This window comes from Schistocerca piceifrons, chromosome 1, assembly GCF_021461385.2.
Source record: "Schistocerca piceifrons isolate TAMUIC-IGC-003096 chromosome 1, iqSchPice1.1, whole genome shotgun sequence".
Classification (NCBI taxonomy): Eukaryota; Metazoa; Arthropoda; class Insecta; order Orthoptera; family Acrididae; genus Schistocerca; species Schistocerca piceifrons.
In genome coordinates, this window is record NC_060138.1 from 42,255,530 (window position 1) to 42,277,712 (window position 22,183).

The 22,183-nt window shown below is 41.9% G+C and overlaps 1 protein-coding gene across 1 annotated transcript in view; it reads right to left on the reverse strand.

Annotated features, from left to right (window-relative positions):
* The window catches only part of LOC124805046 (39S ribosomal protein L19, mitochondrial), an 83,380-nt gene that overhangs the window by 42,732 nt on the left and 18,465 nt on the right, over positions 1 to 22,183 (reverse strand). Inside the window, exon 2 of the mRNA XM_047265470.1 lies at positions 17,745 to 17,999. Coding sequence (XP_047121426.1) covers positions 17,745 to 17,999 — 255 coding nt within the window. The remainder of the gene's footprint in view (positions 1 to 17,744; positions 18,000 to 22,183) is intronic.

Consider the following 22,183-nt stretch of genomic DNA (forward strand, 5'->3'; position numbering starts at 1 on the left):
TTCACGAAAGTTCCCCTGCATAGCTTGTGGTACCAGCACACACTTTGAAGAAAGGACTCATTCTGGAATAAACGGACTCATGGTACATTTTCAAGACTGGGGTAGTATTCCTCTTCAGATGACGTGAGCAGTCGTGTTATGTGTACTTGTAGCCCGAGGGCAGACAGTTAACATTATTACCATCCATTGCTGCTAATGCATTGTTACTGTCATTGTTCTTCTCTATTTTGTTCTGATATCTACTTCAGTTGCCTCTCTCCTACCTTCCAAACTTCACGAAAGTTCCCCTGCATAGCTTGTGGTACCAGCACACACTTTGAAGAAAGGACTCATTCTGGAATAAACGGACTCATGGTACATTTTCAAGACTGGGGTAGTATTCCTCTTCAGATGACGTGAGCAGTCGTGTTATGTGTACTTGTAGCCCGAGGGCAGACAGTTAACATTACTACCATCCATTGCTGCTAATGCATTGTTACTGTCATTGTTCTTCTCTATTTTGTTCTGATATCTACTTCATGATATCAACTTTTTGTTACTATTATTTTCTGCTGTGGCCTTCCTTTGTCTTTCTTGCCCAAGGTCTACATGTCTAAGAAAGTAACTAAAAAACACTTTTTTTCTCTCCTAAATACTAACCAAAAGGTTTTTTCTCCTTTATTTCTTTTAAAATTACTGAATTGGATTTCTTATGTGCCCAGCAAGTCTTCGTTAAACCTCTGAATGATCACAAGTTCATCCTCAGTAAATACTTCTTGTTTGTAGTTAACAATGTTCACATTAAATGCACATATGGCAGTACGTTATACATTTGACCAATTGTTTCTTACTTATCCTTTTATAATGTTTGCCACGACTCATTTCTTTCTGTAAAAAATTGTTATAGCACTTATCTACTTTTCAACATAAACCACCATTTTCAGGTGAGTTTCTATGTCCTGTTCACAACAGAAGGTGCCATTGTTGCTCCTCATTTTCTGGTTTAATAGTAGCATCTGTGCAGAATTGACTTCACTTAATTGTAATGGTAGTATTGGCTTGTTGCTGAAGAATTTTACACTGACCGATCCAAGCAGCGGCATGTGCTTATAGAGTGGCGGAGCTTCTTTGAAGCATAGTTAGTTAGTTAGTTCGCGTGTGTGTGTGTGTGTGTGTGTTTTATAGGCATGACAATGTGCTGCATAGGGCACACACACACACCTGGGAGTGCCTGTCAGTTGACCTGCAGGCATGTGCAGGTAGTGTAGATTACCCACCAGACTGCCCTATTGTACACATTCTGCATATGTGTGAGCCACTACCTGTAGCCATTCAACTGGGGCAGTATGATCACATAGGCTATGGTCTGGCTGGCTGACTGCCCGCATGGCAGTTGTTTGCCCACCCCCATCCGCCAGTTCCCATGGGCACCTGGTTGGTACTCTACATGGAACAGGCTGTTCTTTACCACGTCACTGACAGTTGTCCTTGCTGTACGAAATTCCTGGTTCTGCCTGGGAACATCCCCCAAGGTGTGGCTAAGCCTATCACCACAATATCCTTTCTTCCAGGAGTGCTAGTTCTGCAATGTCTACAGAAGAGCTTCTGTGAAGTTTGGAAGATAGGAGATGAGGTACTGTCAGAATTAAAGCTGTGAGAATGGGTCGTGAGTCATGCTTGGGTAGCTCAGATGGTAGAGGACTTGCCTGTGAAAGGCAAAGTGCCCGAGTTCAAGTCTCGGTCCAGCACGTAGTTTTAATATGCTAGGAAGTTTCATGTCAGCTCACACTCCGCTGCAGAATGAAAATTTAATTCTGAAAACATCACCCCAGGCTATGGATAAGCCATGTCTCCTCAATATCCTTTCTTCCAGGAGTGCTAGTTCTGCAAAGTTGTCGAAGAGCTTCTGTGAAGTTTGGAATGTAGGAGAAGAGGTACTGGCAGAATTAAAGCTGTGAGGATAGGTCAAGAGTCGTTTTCTTCGTTTTTTTTTTTTTTTTTTTTTTTTTTTAGGGCGGAAAAACAATTATTGAAATATCTGTGATCTGTCGTGTATGCATTTGTATTTGTGTGTGTGTGTGTGTGTGTGTTTTGGTGTGATATAATTTTTTTGTGCTGTGTGTTTTTTATGGCTGTGTGTGTGTGTGTGTGTGTGTGTGTGTGTGTGTGTGTGTGTGTCTGTGTCTGTGTCCAGATGGTGTGGGGGAAGAGTTTTTTGTTTTATGTTACCATTACCTTTATTAAGTGTAGTAGAGAGCCTGTGCTGATGTGTGTTAGTTCATTTATCACGTGTTTGTTTTCTGCTATGGCTTTCTGGATGTGGAAATTTTCTTGTGTTTGTATAAGATGTTTGTCACGGTTGCTTATTCTCATTATTTTCATTTCTTGTTCCATGTTTGTAGGATGATGGTTATGGTGTTTTAAATGCTCTGCAAAATGTGGAATGGTTTGTTTCATACTTCCAACATCTGATATGTTCTTTGTATCTTGTTTCAAAATTCCTGCATGTCACGCCTATGTATACCGCATCACAACTTTGACATTCAAGTTTATACATTCCTGATTGTTATAATTTGTCCCTCTTGGTAGCTGGCTGGCTTAGGTGTGATTGGAGGGTTTGCCCAGGCTTATATGCTATTTTGAAGCCCTGTCTCTTAAGGATGTTTGCAACTCTGTGTGTTAGTTTATGTGCGTAGGTCATGCTGTACCATCTGGTTCTCTTCTGTGTGGTGTTGTCATTGTGTGTGTTTGTTGGATGTGTCTGTAAGTTTTCAGCTTGTGAGTTCTTTTGTATTCTGAAAATGTGTTTGTTTTGTATTTGTGTTTTTATTTTTTGATTGAGCCTGTGTATCACATGTGTGTCATACCTGTTGTTCTTGGCTATTTGTATGATTGTACTCATTTCTTGTTCATAGTTCTCTTGCTGAGTGGGATTCTGTTTAATCTATGGAACGTGTCTTAGTGCTGCAAGTTTCTGGCTGATGGGATGGTTGGATTTTCTTTTTCTTTTTGTGTGGTTTTAGTGGGCACAAATACAATGGTCATTAGCGCCCAGACTAAATTAGGAATGCACCGCGAGGCACAAGGTTAAAACAGCAACGAAAAGGGACAATACTATAAAAGACAGACAGGCATAGGATTAAAAAAAAACGGCATAATCAAATGTCCTTAGACAGGTTTGTCAAGTTGATAAAACGAAGAACGCGAGCAGCTGCTTCTGGGTCATCCGCTAAAATGGCATCCAGAGTACATGGCAGGCCAAGATCAAGACGCAGTGTGTTAAAAGTCGGACAGGACATTAAAATGTGGCGGACCGTCAGCAATTGCCCACATGAGCAGAACAACGCCGGCGCAGCCGTCAGCAGATGGCGGTGGCTGAACCGGCAGTGTCCAATTCGTAACCGGGCCAAAATGACCTCCTCCCGCCGAGAAGGGCGTGAAGAGGTCGTCCAAGCCGTGGGGAGAGGTTTCAAGGCCCGAAGCTTGTTGTCCGTAAGTGCAGCCCAATTGGCATGCCACAGCGATAAAATGCGCTGACAAATGACCCTGCTACAATCTGATGAAGGGACACAACAAGTAGCTGTCTGAGGCTGGAGGACCGCAGCCTTGGCCGCGGCATCTGCATCTTCATTCCCAAGGATACCGACATGGCCAGGAACCCACATAAAGCTAACCGGAGAACCGTCGTCCACCAGCTGCTGAAGAGAGCATTGGATCTGGTGCACGAAAGGGTGAACCGGATACGGATCACTGAGGCTCTGGATGGCGCTCAGGGAATCGGACCAGATGACATAAGCAGAATGTCGGTGGCGGCAGATGTAAAGAACAGCCTGGTAGAGGGCAAGTAGCTCAGTTGTGAAGACCAAACAATGGCCATGGAGCCGGTATTTGAAACTTTGTGCCCCGACAATAAAAGAACACCTGACACCGTCATTGGTCTTAGAGCCATCTGTATAAATGAAGGTCATATTAATGAACTTCGAACGAAGTTCGACAAAACGGGAGCGGTGTACGGAACCGGGGGTAGCCTCCTTTGGGAGCGAGCTGAGGTCAAGGTGAACATGAACCTGAGCCTGGAGCCAAGGTGGCGTTTGGCTCTCGCCCACTCAAAAGGTTGCAGGGAGCGAAAAATCAAGGTGTTGAAGGAGGCGACAAAAGCGGACTCCAGGGGATAGCAGCGCAGACACATACAACCTGTATTGACAGTCGAGAGAGTCGTCAATAAGACGGGTGGTCGGGCATTGACAACAGCCGACAGGCATACCGACAAAACAGTGTATCGCGCCGGTACGTTAGTGGCAATTCACCGGCTTCGGCATGAAGACTCTCGACGGGACTAGTATAAAACGCTACGATCGCAAGACGTAAACCCCGATGTTGAATAGAGCTGAGGCGGCGTAAGATGGATGGCCGTGCAGAGGAGTATACGAAGCTCCCATAATCCAGCTTGGAGCAGACAATCAATCGATATAGGCGAAGTAGGACGGTTCGATCTACTCCCCATGACATACCACTGAGAACACGGAGGACATTTAGAGAACGGGTACAACGGGCAGCCAAATATGACACATGTGGAGACCAGCTAAGTTTCCTGTCAAATGTAAGACCTAAAAATTTTGTTGTCTCCACGAATGCGAGAGCAACGGGACCGAGTCGTAAGGACGGTGGGAGAAACTCTTTGTAGTGCCAGAAGTTAATACAGACCGTCTTCCCGGCAGAAAAACGGAAGCCACTGGTGACACTCCAGGAGTAAAGACGGTCAAGACAACACTGAAGACAGCGCTCCAGGAAACATGTACGCTGCGCGCTGCAATAGATGGTAAAATCGTCCACGAAAAGGGAGCCTGATACATCAGCTGGGAGGCAATCCATTATTGGATTGATCGCTATGGCGAAGAGAGCGACGCTCAAAACTGAGCCCTGTGGCACCCCATTCTCCTGGCGAAAGGCGTCGGACAGGACAGAACCCGCACGTACCCTGAACTGCCGATCCATTAAAAAGGCACGAATAAAAAGAGGGACGTGACCGCGAAAGCCCCATGTATGCATGGTGCGGAGAATGCCCGCCCTCCAACAGGTGTCGTAAGCCTTCTCCAAGTCAAAGAACACAGCCGCAGTCGGGCGCTTCCACAAGAAGTTATTCATAATGAAGGTCAACAAGGTAACCAGATGGTCAACAGCAGAGCGGCACCTACGAAATCCACATTCAATTCATTTATCTTGGCGGCTCGCGCATGCCCGCCCAGACGCGGGAGATTGCAGCATTGCCAGTTGTACGCGCCAAGAGAAGCAGCGCCGTAGCAGTGTAGTTCTCAAACTTACGTTTAGGGGGGAGCGCGCAGTTTATGAAGTAAAGCCACCACGGCCACATTAAACCTTTCGCTGCTACAGAGACGTGCTCCCCGCATTCCACGCCGTGCGCGATTTTGTAACCACTGCACTGCTCGCCTGTGCAGACACATAGTGTTCCGACTGCTTTGACACACTTATCATTCGATTTCACAAAAACTATTTGGCTCAAAAATTTGATTTTGACACATCTTCTTGACTGATACCTTCCCCCCATAAATGACTTAATTTTGTTTCGATTTTCAACGCAGTTATATTGCAGCATTAAATGTAGTAAACCATTGCACGAAATTTTGAAGAGTTTGCAGAGGTAAAGTTCATAGCGTATACTTTCCGTATGTTCGATTGTAGTTACCACAATGTTGAGAATGAAATGTGGACAAGATACCTAAATTTCATATAAAATTTACTGTATAACAACATCTCATTTAATTTAAGTACCAGATTGGTGTCGTATGTAATATTGAGAAATATTCCACCTTTCGCGACTGTAATAAAAGTTTTATTTACACCGGGCGCGTTTGACTTTATTTTAAAGCACTTCAATCAATCAAAAGGAAGTACACAAAATACGTTAAACAAAACTGTGGACTTACAAAAACATTAGGACTTGAATATACTGTGTATCAGTGCTCTGAGCTATGTCAAATATAATTTTTGTGTGTGGCACACACAAAAAGCATTTATTTGCTAAAACACTGATCGGCCGACACAAACGTTGAATATTGTGTTACCTCAGCACAAAACTACGAAAGGTGACTTGGCAATGGAGGAGACAAAATGCTGTCCAATGAAGATGCTTCAAAAGAGAAAAACGCGTCTGGTCTAAATAAGACGCTTATTACAGTTGCAGAAGAGGAATATATTTCAATACCATTGGTAAAATTGCAACTGTGGAACAAAAACAAGAAAGAGAACATGAGTATTATTGTGTATGTGCCTTACCCTTCATTGTTGTCAATCGCTGCGATAGTCTTCTGCATCGCTGTAGTCAGTGTCGCAGTCCGAATCATCAGGTCTTAGAGTTATGACGATGGGTTCAAGCAGATTGTCAATTACAATTTCCCTGTCCATGTCCTCCTCCTGTAGCCTTTGTGCATGCCGAACACATTCAGCCCATGCTGAAGGAGTAATTCTGTCAAGTGCTTCGTGCAGAAGCCTTTCTGTATCGGCAATTTTAAATGTCACGTTTCGTTCTGCGACATACCCTTTCACTTGTGCCCAAATTAACTCTATCGGATTGTATTGGCAATGGTACGGTGGCAAACGCAAAACTGTGTGTCCATGTTCCTGTGCAATACAATCGATTTCATAAACTTTTGTGCGAGGTTTATGAAGCACTAAAAGATTCAACATTTCAGCACGAGTTTGGTTGGCAGTATGTGGAATATTTTTACTTGCAAGCCATAACATGATATCGGCTTTTTTTGTACTTGTTGTGGGTGTCTTGTCAACAACAACAGAGTGATAACTCGCATTGTCCATTACAATCACCGAGTTTGCAGGCAAGTAAGGGAGAAACTGATTCCCAAACCACAATTTAAATGTCTCAGAGTTCATTTCGGAATGATAATCCCCTGAATTTCTCTTTTTTGCCTGGAACACTAATTTGCTTTCTGGAATGAATCCAGAAGCAGAACCAGCGTGAAGCACAATTATTCGTCCACCTTTACCAACTGGTACTTTAAACCCACCCGAACCATCACTCATTTTCCAACACGCTTTCCTTGTGTGATTTTGGTTCACCCATGTTTCGTCCAAGAAAAAAATGTTCTTATTCCCGGATTTTCTTACTTCAATAATACGTCTTAAAAACTGCCCTTGAAGCAGCGATATCACTACGTTCCATTAAAAACTTTCTTCTGTCATTTGTATGTACATATTTGAATCCAATGTTTTTAAGTATTCTATTCATTGAAGTCATGCTACCTTTAAAATTTATGGTTTCACGCATTTTCACAGTGATTTTTTTACAGTAGGAAATTCGCCTGTGTTGTACATGTTGTACATGTTGAGCACTTCTCGTCTTAGAACATCTTTGTCGAAATTATCTAAATTAGTTACAGTCCTCTCACGAGTGCGATATTTCCCTGGCGATCTGAAAAGTGGGCTTCCACAGGTCTCCGTAGATAACTTTCCTTCATTGGCAATCCGCTGAACGGTTCTCAAGCTAACGCCTGTCGCTTCTGCAGTGCGTTCCTGAGATCTGGCAACATCCGTGATAGGTCCACCGTTTTCTGCTTCGCGCTTGAAAAAAGCGTGAATCCGGTAAATTATGTCCCTCGCCTGTTTATGGAGAGTTTGTCGCTTACCACCATTATCAGCCATGACAACTTGCAACAAATGCGATAAAAATTCACCAAAGAATAATTACAATCACATTTAACACTCGCACTCGCCAAGACATTCCCAGCAGACCGTTCAGAAAACTACTGAACACTCATTGGCTGTCAGCGGATGCGTGACGTCAGGTGCGTAGAACGAGCCTTAAATCGACCGCAGTCGTTCATGGTTCCAACTATACAGAGTGTTCATTTTAATTGGAGACATTGAAATATCCGCAAATCTACACATCGGATCAAACAAATTTATAACTAAATTTTTTTTGTCTCAGAGGGGGACATCCAATGATACCAAATTCGATGAATTTGTAGTCAAATTTGTTATAATTGGATGTCCCCTTCCGGGAGGGACTAATTTTCATTAGGATTTCTTTTGGCTCTGTGTGTCGTTTTCAAGAGATTTCAATGTCCCCATAAAATGAACACCCTTTATAACATAAACAGTGTTTATAAATTGGGAAATATTCTATCTTTAGCAACTGTAACAAAACTTTCTTTATACCAGAGTCATTTCGCTTTTTTCTAAAACGTTCTGATTAAAACAAAGTTGGCGAAGTTGGCAAAGTACACAAAACTGAATTTTGGACGTAATAAAACATAAAACTAAAATATATTGCCAGTGAGGCACAGTGCGCAAACATTTTGTTTTTGTCACAACGGACAGCAAATACTTGCCAAAACATAGATCAGTTGACGAAACCATTGAATATGATGTTGCCAAAGCAGCGAAGCAAAGATTTCTGTCAGACAATCAAATAGCTCGGCAACGTACAAGCCGAAATTCTGCTCTAAATAATACTTTTAATACTGCCGCAAAAGAATATATCTCAATATGAATAGTAAAACAGCGACTGCGGAAGAGGCGATATACAAACAAAACGGATAACATGAATATTGTATGTGTGCCTTTTCGTTGTTTTTAATTGCTGTGAAAAGAAATATTGGAGGAGAAAATTACAAAAACTGAAAACTTATTATGATTATAATGAAGCACAGGAAATTTCAAAACATTACATTCAAACGAATAAAATTCATTAAGTAAGACACTTCGCTATTGTTTTTAAATAAATAAAATATTTAGTATGCAACAAGCCTTGAACTCAGAATCTTCCGATTAGCAGCCCAACACCTTAACCATTACGCCAACGCAGCTACTCATTTCTCGCATCTCCTGGAGCACTCTAAACGTCTGCAAAATACCGACAAACACTGTTGGGATGACTATGAATTACTCACGTTGCGTCGAAGTACAATAGGAAATAAACAATTACCGCTGTTCTTTATTGCGAAAAAGCGGTTCGTGAGACTGATACAAACACCTTTCCTTGCTATCGCCTGAATTAGGAGGCTTATTGTTTGTTTGGTTTAATTAATTAATAGAATATGAAGCAATTGGTGTCAAGAATGCTTTTTCCAAACTTTCTATAAAAGAAAGTCTGCTATCAAGACATTGCTTTTGTTCAATTACTTCATTTATGACTGAACGTTTCTAAAATTGAAGACACTCGTCCGTGCTCTGCACTGCAGTCGAGATCTGGCAACGTCGTTCTCTGTTCATTGGCTGACTGTGATTTGTGACGTCAAATGCGCAGAACGAACCTAAACTCGGCCGCCAAGATATATGACGCGCACCTTAGTAAGGGCAATTCCCTTTGCCCTTCACCTATTTCCGCATATAGATTCAGGAGGAGAAATCTGATCAAACAAACGAGATACCATGCATGAATGGGAAGTAATAAGAAACAAACTGTTCTTACAATGTTAGTGGCATCTAGGCCTTGATTGAGATGAATTTCTTCCATACAGTCTGATTGATGAAGTGAGTTCCCCGTATGTGCAATTACCTTCCCAAAATGGTATTTTTATTGGCAGGAAAATTATTCCTTGCCCTCAATACATTAAATAGAAAATTCGTGTTTCTGTGATGCTGCACGGTTGGCATTGCTGCTTTTATATGTCAGATGTGATTTTTGCAATAACAATGTTGTAGTCTCACTGGCTCCAGCTAAATGACATATAATCCCTGTCAAACAACCCACAAGTTAGTGGAGGTGGCAATTACCTGTGAGAATATGTAGTGAGCACCTGCTTCTCAACCAGACAAGTACGGCATTGTATCTTGCTCAGAATTAGAATAAGAGCTCCTTGGGAGACTCTGCAGTGAGCAGATGTATGTCTCATCCTGCAAGGGCTACAGTGAGTGGAATGGATTGTATTTTGTCATGTGCTAAAATAACGGGCATCCTGGAGGCATCATAGCATGTCGACCAGCCAAGCACTGCAATGGGTAGGCTTCTACTGTTTATACAGTATTGCAAGAAAAATCATATTTTTATGACAAAGGTTGTGTTCTTGCAAATTCATTTGAGTGGAAAAAAGGGAGTGCAGTAAGTCCTCTTGTACCATCCACTCACAAGGCAAATATGCCAACGTAAGACCACAGGCCTGCTAGTGATTGTGTATAGGATCTTACAAGATTGGCCCTCTTTTTATTTTCTTCCAACTTATAGGATTTAAAGGTCAGGGGCCAAACATAAATATTGTAAGACAGTACGACACAATTCTCAAAAAACTCTATAAACTGGCTTAGAAGATTGGAAGATTTCTAAGCTCAGTTGCACACTAAACAGTTCCTATTCAGTGTGTGCATTTGTATGTGTCGAATGTGTAATGAACTGCTTCGGTAACTGTAAAGTCATTTACTCAGATCTCAATAAGAACAACTTTATTTTATTTATATATTAGCCTTTTACCTGCAGATTTGCTCACATATGCGTATGACACATATTGGACACGTACATACATACACTATGTGATCAAAAGTATCCGGACACCCCCAAAAACATACGTTTTTCATATTAGGTGCATTGTGCTGCCACCTACAGCCAGTTACTCCATATCAGCGATCTCAGTAGTCATTAGACATTTTGAGAGAGGAGAATGAGGCGCTCTGCGGAACTCACGGATTTCAAATGTGAGTCAAGGTGATTGGATGTCAGTTGTGTCATATGTACGTACACGAGATTTCCACACTCCTAAACATCCCTAGGTCCACTGCTTCTGATGTGATAGTGAAGTGGAAACATGATGGGACACGTATAGCACAAAAGCTTACGGGCCGATCTCGTCTCTTGACTGACAGAGACCACCGAGAGTTGAAGAGGGTTGTAATGTGTAATAGGCAGACATCTATCCAGACCATCACACACAAATTCCAAACTGCATCAGGATCCACTGCAAGAACTATGACAGTTAGGAGGGAGAAAAGAAAACTTGGATTTCGTGTTTGAGCAGCTACTCATAAGCCACACATCAAGCTGGAAAACGGCAAACAATGCCTTGCTTTGTATAAGGAGTTTAAACATTGGACGATTGAACAGTGGAAAAACGTTGTGTGGAGTGACGAATCATGGTACACAATGTGGTGATCTGCTGGCAGGTTGTGGGTATGGCGAATGCCCAGTGAACGTCATCTGCGAGCGTGTGTGGTGCCAACAGTAAAATTCAGAGGCAGTGATGTTATGGTGTGGTCATGTTTTTCATGGAGGAGCTTGGACCCCTTGTTGTTTTGCATGACACTATCACATCACTGGCCTACATTGATGTTTTAAGCACCTTCTTGCATCTAACTGTTGAAGAGCAATTCGGTGACAGTGATTGCATCTTTCAACATGATTGAGCACCTGTTCGTAATGCAGAGCCTGTGGCAGAGTGGTTACATGACAATAACATCCCTGTAATGGGCTGGCCTGCACAGAGTCCTGACCTGAATCCTATAGAATAGGACATTTTGGAACTCTGACTTCATCCCAGGCCTCACCAGCCGACATCGATACCTCTTCTCAGGGAGGTACTCCGTGAAGAATTGCCATTCCCCACGAAATCCTTCCAGCACCAGACTGAATGTATGCCTGTGAGAGTGGAAGTTGTCACCAAGGCTAAGGGTGGGCCAACACCATATTGAATTCCAGCATTATCGATGGAGGGCGCCATGAACTTGTAAGTCATGTTCAGCCAGGTGTCCAGATACATTTGATCACATAGTGTACATACATCCCTCCCTCCAGTTCTATCCAGGTGTTGGGATGAATTACACATACATAAGTACATACATACACACATACATGCGCTCAGCTTTGTGACCAGTTAATATTATGATGGATCGTATGCAGAGCCCAATACATCAGCGGAAATGGTGTCATCAATACTGTAGGGATGGATTATGTTTACTAACCATAGGAAGTTATAGGAGTGTGGTAGTCCACATTTTTGCCACTCAATGGTGTGCATCCATCAGTGCACTGGGTCAAATACATTTCCTCTTGTTATGCTTTTGATGGAATACCCATGCTGTAGCATCATGGTGATCACTGGAAGCCTGGGTGTGCATCACCTACCATGTGATCTCAGGCCACTGAGGGTTGCATATAAAATTGATAAACAGGTCAGGACAGCCATAATTCATGATATACGTCAAGGCAACCTGTGTATGTTGTTACATCTGGCAGGGGCTACCAGCGTATGCAGGCAGCAGAATTACTGCTGCAGCAACATTGTCAGCATTTTCATCTTTTGCAAGTGCATCCTTAATATGTACATAGTGCTCAACATCCAAATGTCATTGATGCTGGTGTATGTGTTGGAGACATCCATTCTCAATTATCGCATACATACCCACCAGGAATTGCAGTAACTGGTGGCAGCTTAACAGGTGGTTGGAAGACGTCATTGTGAACCAGAAAGTGTTATGCTTGGATTTCCATTGCAGTCACCCTCTTTGGACTGGTCTCACTAGGCAACAGATCACCATGCAGGAGGCTGGAATGGTAACCATCATCTCTGTGGAGTAAAATTTGAATATTCGTGTAATACCTGTACTGCATCAGTGCAGAATGATGTCCTGTAACTAATCTGTCCCCCCCCCCCCCAATGAACCATGGACCTTGCCATTGGTGGGGGAGGCTTGCGTGCCTCAGCGATACAGATGGCCGTACCGTAGGTGCAACCACAACGGAGGGGTATCTGTCGAGAGGTCAGGCAAACATGGGGTTCCCAAAGAGGGGCAGCAGCCTTTTCAGTAGTTGCAGGGGCAACAGTCTGGATGATCGACTTATCTGGCCTTGTAACACTAACCAAAACGGCCTTGCTGTGCTGGTACTGCAAACAGCTGAAAGCAAGGGGAAACTACAGCCGTAATTTTTCCCGAGGGCATGCAGCTTTACTGTATGGTTAAATGATGATGGCATCCACTTGAGTAAAATATTCCGGAGGTAAAATAGTTCCCCATTCGGATCTCCGGACAGGAACTACTCAGGAGGACGTCGTTATCAGGAGAAAGAAAACTGGCGTTCTATGGATCGGAGCGTGGAATGTCTCATCCCTTAATCGGGCAGGTAGGTTAGAAAATTTAAAAAGGGAAATGGATAGGTTAAAGATAGATACAGTGGGAATTAATGAAGTTTGGTGGCAGGAGGAACAAGACTTCTGGTCAGGTGAATACAGGGTTATAAATACAAAATCAAATAGGGGTAATGCAGGAGTAGGTTTAATAATAAATTTAAAAAATAGGAGTGCGGGTAAGCTACTATAAACAGCATAGTGAACACATTATTCTGGCCAAGATAGACACGAACCCCATGCCTACTACAGTAGTACAAGTTTATATGCCAACTAGCTCTTCAGATGATGAAGAAATTGATGAAATGTATAATGAGATAAAAGAAATCATTCAGGTAGTGAAGGGAGATGAAAATTTAATAGTCATGGGTGACTGAAATTCGAGAGTAGGAAAAGGGAGAGAAGGAAACGTAGTAGGTGAATATGGATTGGGGGTAAGAAATGAAAGAGGAAGCCGCCTGGTAGAATTTTGCACAGAGCATAACTTAATCATAGCTAACACTTGGTTCAAGAATCATAAAAGAAGGTTGTCTACATGGAAGAAACCTGGAGATACTAGAAGGTATGAGATAGATTATATAATGGTAAGAAAGATTTAGGAACCAGGTTTTAAATTGTAAGACATTTCCAGGGGTGGATGTGGACTCTGACCACAATCTATTGGTTATGAACTGTAGATTGAAACTGGAGAAATTGCGAAAAGGTGGGAATTTAAGGAGCTGGGACCTGGATAAATTGACTAAACCAGAGGTTGTACAGAGTTTCAGGGAGAGAATAAGGGAACAATTGACAGAAATGGGGGAAAGAAATACAGAAGAAGAAGAATGGGTAGCTCTGAGGTATGAAGTAGTGAAGGCAGCAGAGGATGAAGTAGGTAAAAAGACGAGGGCTAGTAGAAATCCATGGGTAACAGAAGAAATATTGAATTTAATTGATGAACGGAGAAAATATAAAAAAAGCAGTAAATGAAGCAGGCAAAAAGGAATACAAGCGTCTCAAAAATGAGATCGACAGGAAGTGCAAAATGGCTAAGCAGGGATGGCTAGAGGACAAATGTAAGGATGTAGAGGCTTCTCTCACGAGGGGTAAGATAGATGCTGCCTACAGGAAAATTAAAGAGACCTTTGGAGAAACAAGAGACACTTGTATGAATATCAAGAGCTCAGATGGAAACCCAGTTCTAAGCAAAGAAGGGAAAGCAGAAAGGTGGAAGGAGTATATAGAGGGTCTATACAAGGGTGGTGTACTTGAGGACAGTATTATGGAAATGGAAGAGGATGTAGATGAAGATGATACGATACTGCGTGAAGAGTTTGACAGAGCACTGAAAGACCTGAGTCGAAACAAGGCCCCGGGAGTAGACAACATTCCATTAGACCTACTGACGGCCTGGTGAGCAAGATGTATTAGACAGGCGAAATACCCTCAGACTTCAAGAAGAATATAATAATTCCAATCCCAAAGAAAGCAGGTGTTGACAGATGTGAAAATTACCGAACTATCAGTTTAATAAATCACAGCTGCAAAATATTAACACAAATTTTTTACAGACGAATGGAAAAACTGGTAGAAGCCGATCTTGGGGAAGATCAGTTTGGATTCCGTAGAAATGTTGGAACACGTGAGGCAATACTTACCCTATGACTTATCTTAGAAAATAGTTTAAGGAAAGGCAAACCTACATTTCTAGCATTTGTAGACTTAGAGAAAGCTTTTGACAATGTTGACTGGAATACTCTCTTTCAAATTCTGAAGTGGCAGGGGTAAAATACAGGGAGCAAAAGGCTGTTTACAATTTGTACAGAAACCAGACGGCAGTTATAAGAGTCAAGGGACATGAAAGGGAAGCAGTGGGTGGGAAGGGAGTGAGACAGGGTTGTAGCCTCTCCCCGATGTTATTCAATCTGTATATTGAGCAAGCTGTAAAGGAAACAAAAGAAAAATTCGGAGCAGGTATTAAAATCCATGGAGAAGAAATAAAAACTCTAAGGTTCGCTGGTGACATTGTAATTTTGTCAGAGACAGCAAAGGACTTGGAAGAGCAGTTGAACGGAATGGACAGTGTCTTGAAAGGAGGATATAAGATGAACATCAACAGAAGCAAAAGAAGGATAATGGAATGTAGTTGAATTAAGTCGGGCGATGCTGAGGGAATTAGATTAGGAAATGAAACATTTAAAGTAGTAAAGGAGTTTTGCTATTTGGGGAGCAAAATAACTGATGATGGTCGAAGTAGAGAGGATATAAAATGTAGACTGGCAATGGCAAGGAAAGCTTTTCTGAAGAAGAGAAATTTGTTAACACTGAGTATAGATTTAAGTGTCAAAAGTCGTTTCTGAAAGTACTTGTATGGAGTTAGCCATGTGTGGAAGTGAAACATGGACAATAAATACTTTGGACAAGAAGAGAATAGAAGCTTTCAAAATGTGGTGCTACAGAAGAATGCTGAAGATTAGATGGGTACATCACATAGCTAATGAGGAGGTATTGAATAGAATTTGGGAGAAGAGGAGTTTGTGGCACAACTTGACAAGAAGAAGGGACCCATTGGTAGGACATGTTCTGAGGCATCAAGGGATCACAAATTTAGCACTGGAGGGCAGCGTGGAGGGCAAAAATCGTAGAGGGAGACAAAGAGATGAATACACTAAGCAGATTCAGAAGGATGTAGGTTGCAGTAAGTACTGGGAGATGAAGAAACTTGCACAGGATAGAGTAGCCTGGAGAGCTGCATCAAACCAGTCTCAGGACTGAAGACAACAACAACAACTAAGCTGCAGTCGTCACTTGGCATAAGTTCTATGATAGTTTTAAATTGTGCAATTTACTGTGAGAGCATTTTTTGTAATGTAATAATGGCATGTAGGAGTGTGGATGTGCCTCTGCCTGACTTGTCTCACACTGTAACAGGGGCCTGTGCTCATGAGTTGGAGGTGTACATCTCAGCCACTGAAGTCTTGTAGCACAGTTGTCAGCAGAGTCAAATGCTCTGCATGCGGCTGCAGTTGATTGCATCCGTACATGACTTAATTCCAATCCTCAGGACATTTCTGCATACAAAACTTTTTTTTTTTTTTTTTTTTTTTTTAGTTGTACAAACCTGTGCTAAGAGCCCGGTGACCTCGCAACATGGGGCACACTCTGGGTGTAATCGTTTGCTGTGATGTACTGATGGTCATCGCCTCAAAGATGACACACTGTTGTCCGCGAAAGAACAAGAACTTGGGGAGGAGGGGGGAGGGGGGGAAGGAGGAAGGAGGGGGGGGGGGGGGGACAACTGTATGCAGCTGGTTGCCTATCTGATTGCAGATAAAGACTTCACATCTAGGCTGCTCTGTCGACTAGATTGATAATACAGGTTGATGCCATTCCCTCACAACAAACCTGTTATGCAGGGTGCCCTATATTATAGGGGCTGACAAAAACGTTGCATGTCTGTATCTTCGTGAATATTGGAGAAAACTGCCCCCCCCCCCCCCCCCCCACACACACACACACACACACACACGTTGGCCCCCCCCCCCCTTGGGACAAGGAGTTCATGTGCCAAACCTGGTCCACTGTGGTTCAAGGACCTAGGAGTTGTTCTTTGACATCCACATTCTCACAATCTCTTATGTAAAGACTAGCTGATAAACCTGTCTTTGCCCATGTATTCATTTTTCCAATTTTCTATCAGAAATAGAAACAAAAAATGACGTGTTTGAAAAAGGTGGTGTCTGTGATGTAATTATGCAAGAGCAAGTTCACAACTCCACTGCATCAGGAATTCAGGACCATGTTTAATAAGGTTCCGCCTACCTGACAACATATTAATGAGTAGCTACAGAAGTTGAAGGAAACAGGATGTTTTTGTAAAGGCAGACGAATCAGAGCATCTGTGACAGACACTTATGTGGGTACAATGGGGCAAGTGTGAGCTACATTGGACCACAGACTGGACGAGTGTCATGTGACTAATAGTTCAGGCATCAAACATTTGTACACATGACACAGAAAACTACTTCAACTGTTTTTTTCTATACATATAATCATATAATACCTTATGCCAATAGAAGCATTTTTACCATCACTTGAAATTGTCTAAATCATTTTGAATAATCCTGTATAAAGGGAAAGAATAAGCATGGGAGAAACAATTCTTCTAATGGCTTAAATGACCACAGCAGAGCAAAGCACAGCATTTTCTTCCTTGCAGTCGGTTTTAACAGAACATCTGAAAAATATATATACTCTAATTACTTAGGAACATTTATTAGCACATCCTCTAAAAATCTGAAGTAAGTTTGTTGGCACTGGCCAAAGCTAATCTGCAACTGTCTTTGTTGAGCCTGTCCGCAACTCAACGTGTCATCTTTACAGTGAGTAGCAATCTATCTTTTCCTGATACTGCTGATACAAGAGACGTCCCTAATCCAATAACTCTAGTATAATTTAAACATCTCAGCTTCTATGCCACCACTGAAAATAATTATATATGTTATTTACTGATACGGTGTCAATATGTTTTATGAACAGCATAATGACAGTTCTAAGAGACTTAGGGCAAATAAAATACCATAAATTGAGTTAAAATATAATTTTTGTTGCAGAACCAATGAATAAATGGACTTTACTGATTTCTCCAGATAATTTATTAAAAAAAAAAAAGCATGAAACTGTTCATCTTAAACTTACCAACATAAAATTCAGGTATGTCAATATTATTTCTACGGCTTAGCATGTCCATTCTTTCCAGCTTTTCACGAATTTGATTTCTTTTCTTCATATCAGGATCTGGCAGAAATTCTGGGTATATCAATCTATAGTCCACACCTTCCCCAGAGCGACCTTCTAACGACTCCCTGCCTGTTGTGACAGGTTTTTCTGATTTCAAGACATCCTGAATCACTGTTACTCCAGACCGCTTTTGTTGCTGTTGAGCACCTGTGACTGTCCCATAGTCTTCATGAGTTATATGCTCCAATATAAATATAAATAAAAATGAAGAAAAACACAAAACACAGTAGTATTATATTTACTAGTAACTGTTTTATATATTTGGTAAAAAGTGAAACATCATAATGCAACAAAATAGTGTCACTCCAAAATGTGACACACACACACACACACACACACACACACACACACACACACACACACACACAAACAACTTGGCTCTCAGAATGTGTGTATCATTACATTAAACAAATCTGAATTCAATATGTGGCAGTCCGTGTCAAAATTTGCATGGGCTTGTAGTGCAGTATATATTATTCTATTCTACTGGGTACATTTGTCCCACTAGTGTTTTATTTGTTTTTATTATATTTTAATTGCCATGTAGAATTTCCATAGCAGCTTTAAAAACACACAAGCGAGATAACTGGTGAGTTAACATGAATCAGATGATGGATCACTGACAGTGATAAAGCAGCAGAAATTAGAGGTCTATCATCGTCCCATCACTCATATCTTTCCCAAACATTTATATCAATATATACTATGTTGCAGACAAAGATTTTATCCAAAGTAGCTAATAATGGCTAAAAATTCTCAAAAATCAAAATCAACAGAAATTAACCACACTTACATGAACCATATCCAGCTACTGTACTTATCATGCTATAACCTGAAACTTTCAGACAGATTAAAAATGTCAGGTACACGGAATAAAATCCGCAGCTTGTGGTCTCGCAGTAACATTCTCACTTCCCGAGCACGGAGTTCCAGGTTCGATTCCCAGCGGGGTCAGGGATTTTCGCCTGCCCCGAGATGACTGTGTGTTATTGTGTCATCTTCATCATCATCATTCATCCCCATTATGGTCAGAGGAAGGCAACAGCAAACCACCTCCATTAGGACCTTGCGTAGTTGCGTAGTACGGCAGTGCGGGTCTGCTGTGTCGTTCCCCGATGCTCTGTCAAGAACCACGGGACTTCATTTCCACACGGAATCAAACCTACACCTTTATCTTTTAACAGTCGATGCTTTCATTGGATGAGACAGCTTTGAACCGTGATGTAACTGTGTTCCCTGTTGTGACGCCATTCTGCCACAGTATCTTTGAAATGGATTGTGTTGGTTGGTTGGTTAGTTGGTTTAAAGAAAGACAAGCGACCAAACTACTATGTCATCAGTCCCTTGTTCCTAATAAAACAATGCCACAAGGGTGAGAATAAAACGGATGAAACATATAACCCAAAACGGAAAGAAAGGAAAAGCCACAAGAACGAAGGGAAGGCAACGAATACTAAAGGGAACAAAAGAGGACAAGAAAACAAGAGAGAGACGCTAGAAACAGAAGGGAGTAGAACATGAAAGGAGATTACAGTGACTGGTCAACCACGAGAATAAAAAGGGCCAACCACGAGAATAAAAAGGGCCAACCACTCTGCAACATCTTAAAACCTCCACCCTAAAAGCGCTAGGGTGGAGGACACAGAAGGACAAAACCTACACAAAAGTACAAAATCCACTCTCACAGATAAAACGTAAAACTAAAGCTGCTGTGGAGGCATTGTCACCCAACACTGAAGGCAAAGTGCTGGGAAAGTTAAAAGTCTGCTGCAGAGCGGCTAAAAGTGGGCAGTGCAGCAAGAGGTGGACGACTGTCATTTGGGAGCCACAGCAACACTGAGGTGGGTCCTAGCGACGGAGTAGGTAACCATGCGTTAGCCACATATGGCCAACGCGAAGCTGGCAGAGGACAACTAATTCCCTGCGAGAGGCCTGCATGGAAGAGTTCCTCACATTCATAGTCTCCTTAATGACACGCAGTTTGTTGTGCGTGCTGTTACGCCATTCCATCCCCCAAAGCCGGAAAACCCTAAAGTGTAAGAAAGTACGCAGGTCAGCTTCGGAGATGCCTATCTCAAGAAGCAGTTTCCGCGTCGCCTGTTTGGCCAGCCTGTCGGCAAGTTCATTGCAGGGGATTCCGATGTGTTCTGGGGTCCACACAAACACCACAGAGTGGCAGGACTATTCCAGGGCATAGATGGACTCCTGAATGGACGCTACCAGAGGGTGGCATGGGTAGCATTGGTCAATAGCTTGTAGGCTGCTTAATGAGTCAGTACACAGGAGAAATGACTCGTCAGGGCACGAGCAGATGTACTCGAGAGTACAAGATATGGCCGTCGGCTCTGCGGTGAAAATACTGCAGCCAACTGGAAAGGAGTGCTGCTCAACATGTCCTCCATGAACATATGCGAAGCCTACGTGACTATCAGCCATTGAGCCATCGGTGTAAACCACTTCAGAGTCCCGGAACACGTCAAGAATCGAGAGGAAGTGACAGCGGAGAGCGGTGGGTTTAACGAAGTCCTTAGGGCCATTCAAAACGTCCAGACGAAGCTGCGGCCGAGGCGTACACCATGGAGGCATATGTGAACAGACCGCAAGTAGAGGTGGTAAAGGGAAGGACTCCGGCTCGGAGAGAAGGAACCGCATGTGAACCGCAATCGTTAACCACAATCAGGGCCATCAATGTGGGAGATGGACTGCCGCGGGCGGGAAAAGTAGACGGTAATTCGGATGCTCTGGGGAACTATGAATGTGTGCATCGTAACTGGTGAGCAGTGGAGCACGTCTGATCTGCAGTGTGTAATGTAATTAACTGTTGGAGATAAGGTTTATCTCATGTGAAAAGTACGATGCCCACAGTAAAGAGTTAAGGTAATTTCATTATGTTGCCAGAAAATGTGTTTAATTTATTTAATTATGAATATTTTCTTTTGTGATAAATAATGGATTTGTTTAAGATGTTAAATTCTGTATATTTATATATATTTATTTATATGTATCTTTGGACTTTATTAAGGTCAGTAGACCAAAGAATCTAGAATGCAGGAATGTCTGCAACTTCCGGGCACATGCTGGCTTGCCCGCCACTTCTTTGTCGGTATTGGAGGGAGATGGGCGTGTTTATGTGACCAGTACAGTATAATGCATTTAGAGTATCAATGTTCATAGTGAAAATGGTGTAGTTACTAAACAAAAAGTACGAATAAATATAATTTTTAGCAGAAAGTACTTCAGATCCGGTAGTGTTTATTTCAAACAGGAAGAAAACCCAGGCCATGCTTGCTGGAATGATTATTTTGCAGACAAAACTTTGAGGACCCCTAGACAAACGAGATCTGCAGTGTGTAATCTTTCAGCAGCTACTAATAAATAAGTCTTGCTGAAATTGTGCTGGAACTACTCGTATTATTCTCAATTACAAACACGTGGTGAGAGTGAGGTCCTACCACAATATACCACGTAAGATTCCACAATTTTTCAGTTACCTAAGAAATGAGATTGGTAACAACCAGTACAATATGATGGCGTTGTCTGGGATTACTGAAAACGTTACCGAAATAAATTAGCACCGAGATTGCGAAGAAAACGACAGAATTCGTACATCCTGGATGAAAATGTTCAAGGAAGTCGTATGCTGATACCTTCAAGACAAAGGAAGTCGTATGCTGATAGCTTCTAGACAACGGAATGCAGTTACTGGAGCAAGAAATACGGCGCAACAAGTCAAGAAAGAAGAAAAAAGTGTAAAATGTTGTGCAACAAAAAAAAGCAATATTCATATAAGTGTAGTGTTTCAGTGTTATGAATTCCATCATGCACCAATCAACAAAAGATGGTATAAGATAAGAAAATCAGTAAACTGTGAGTAAGATAATTTAGTATCCTTTAGAAAAGATAAATTTATTGTATTTTGTTTATTCCTGTGTAAAAAGATGACTATTGTAAAAGAGGAAAGTATTGACGATGGTGTCGCCAACGCTAGTACTGATGTAAATTTATCATATGAAAGTGAATGCAACAGTAATAGTCCGGATCCTGCAGACAAAGTTGAAACTCGTACGGAAAGACAGGATGAAGTTAAAGACATGTTATCAACAATAATGAATTATATGGAGGGAAAATTTAAAGCAATTGATGACACTAACAGATGAAACAATGAGATTTGTTTGGAACAAATGGAACAAAACAACGCTGCTCAGTTAGAGCAGAATCTTAAGCTTATCAGTGATAGATTTGAAAAACAGTTCAAAGAATATGAAAAGAAAAATGGACGATCACTTTCAAAAAGTAGAAGCAAAAATTTCCAGTTTGAGTTGTAATATGGTTAAGAT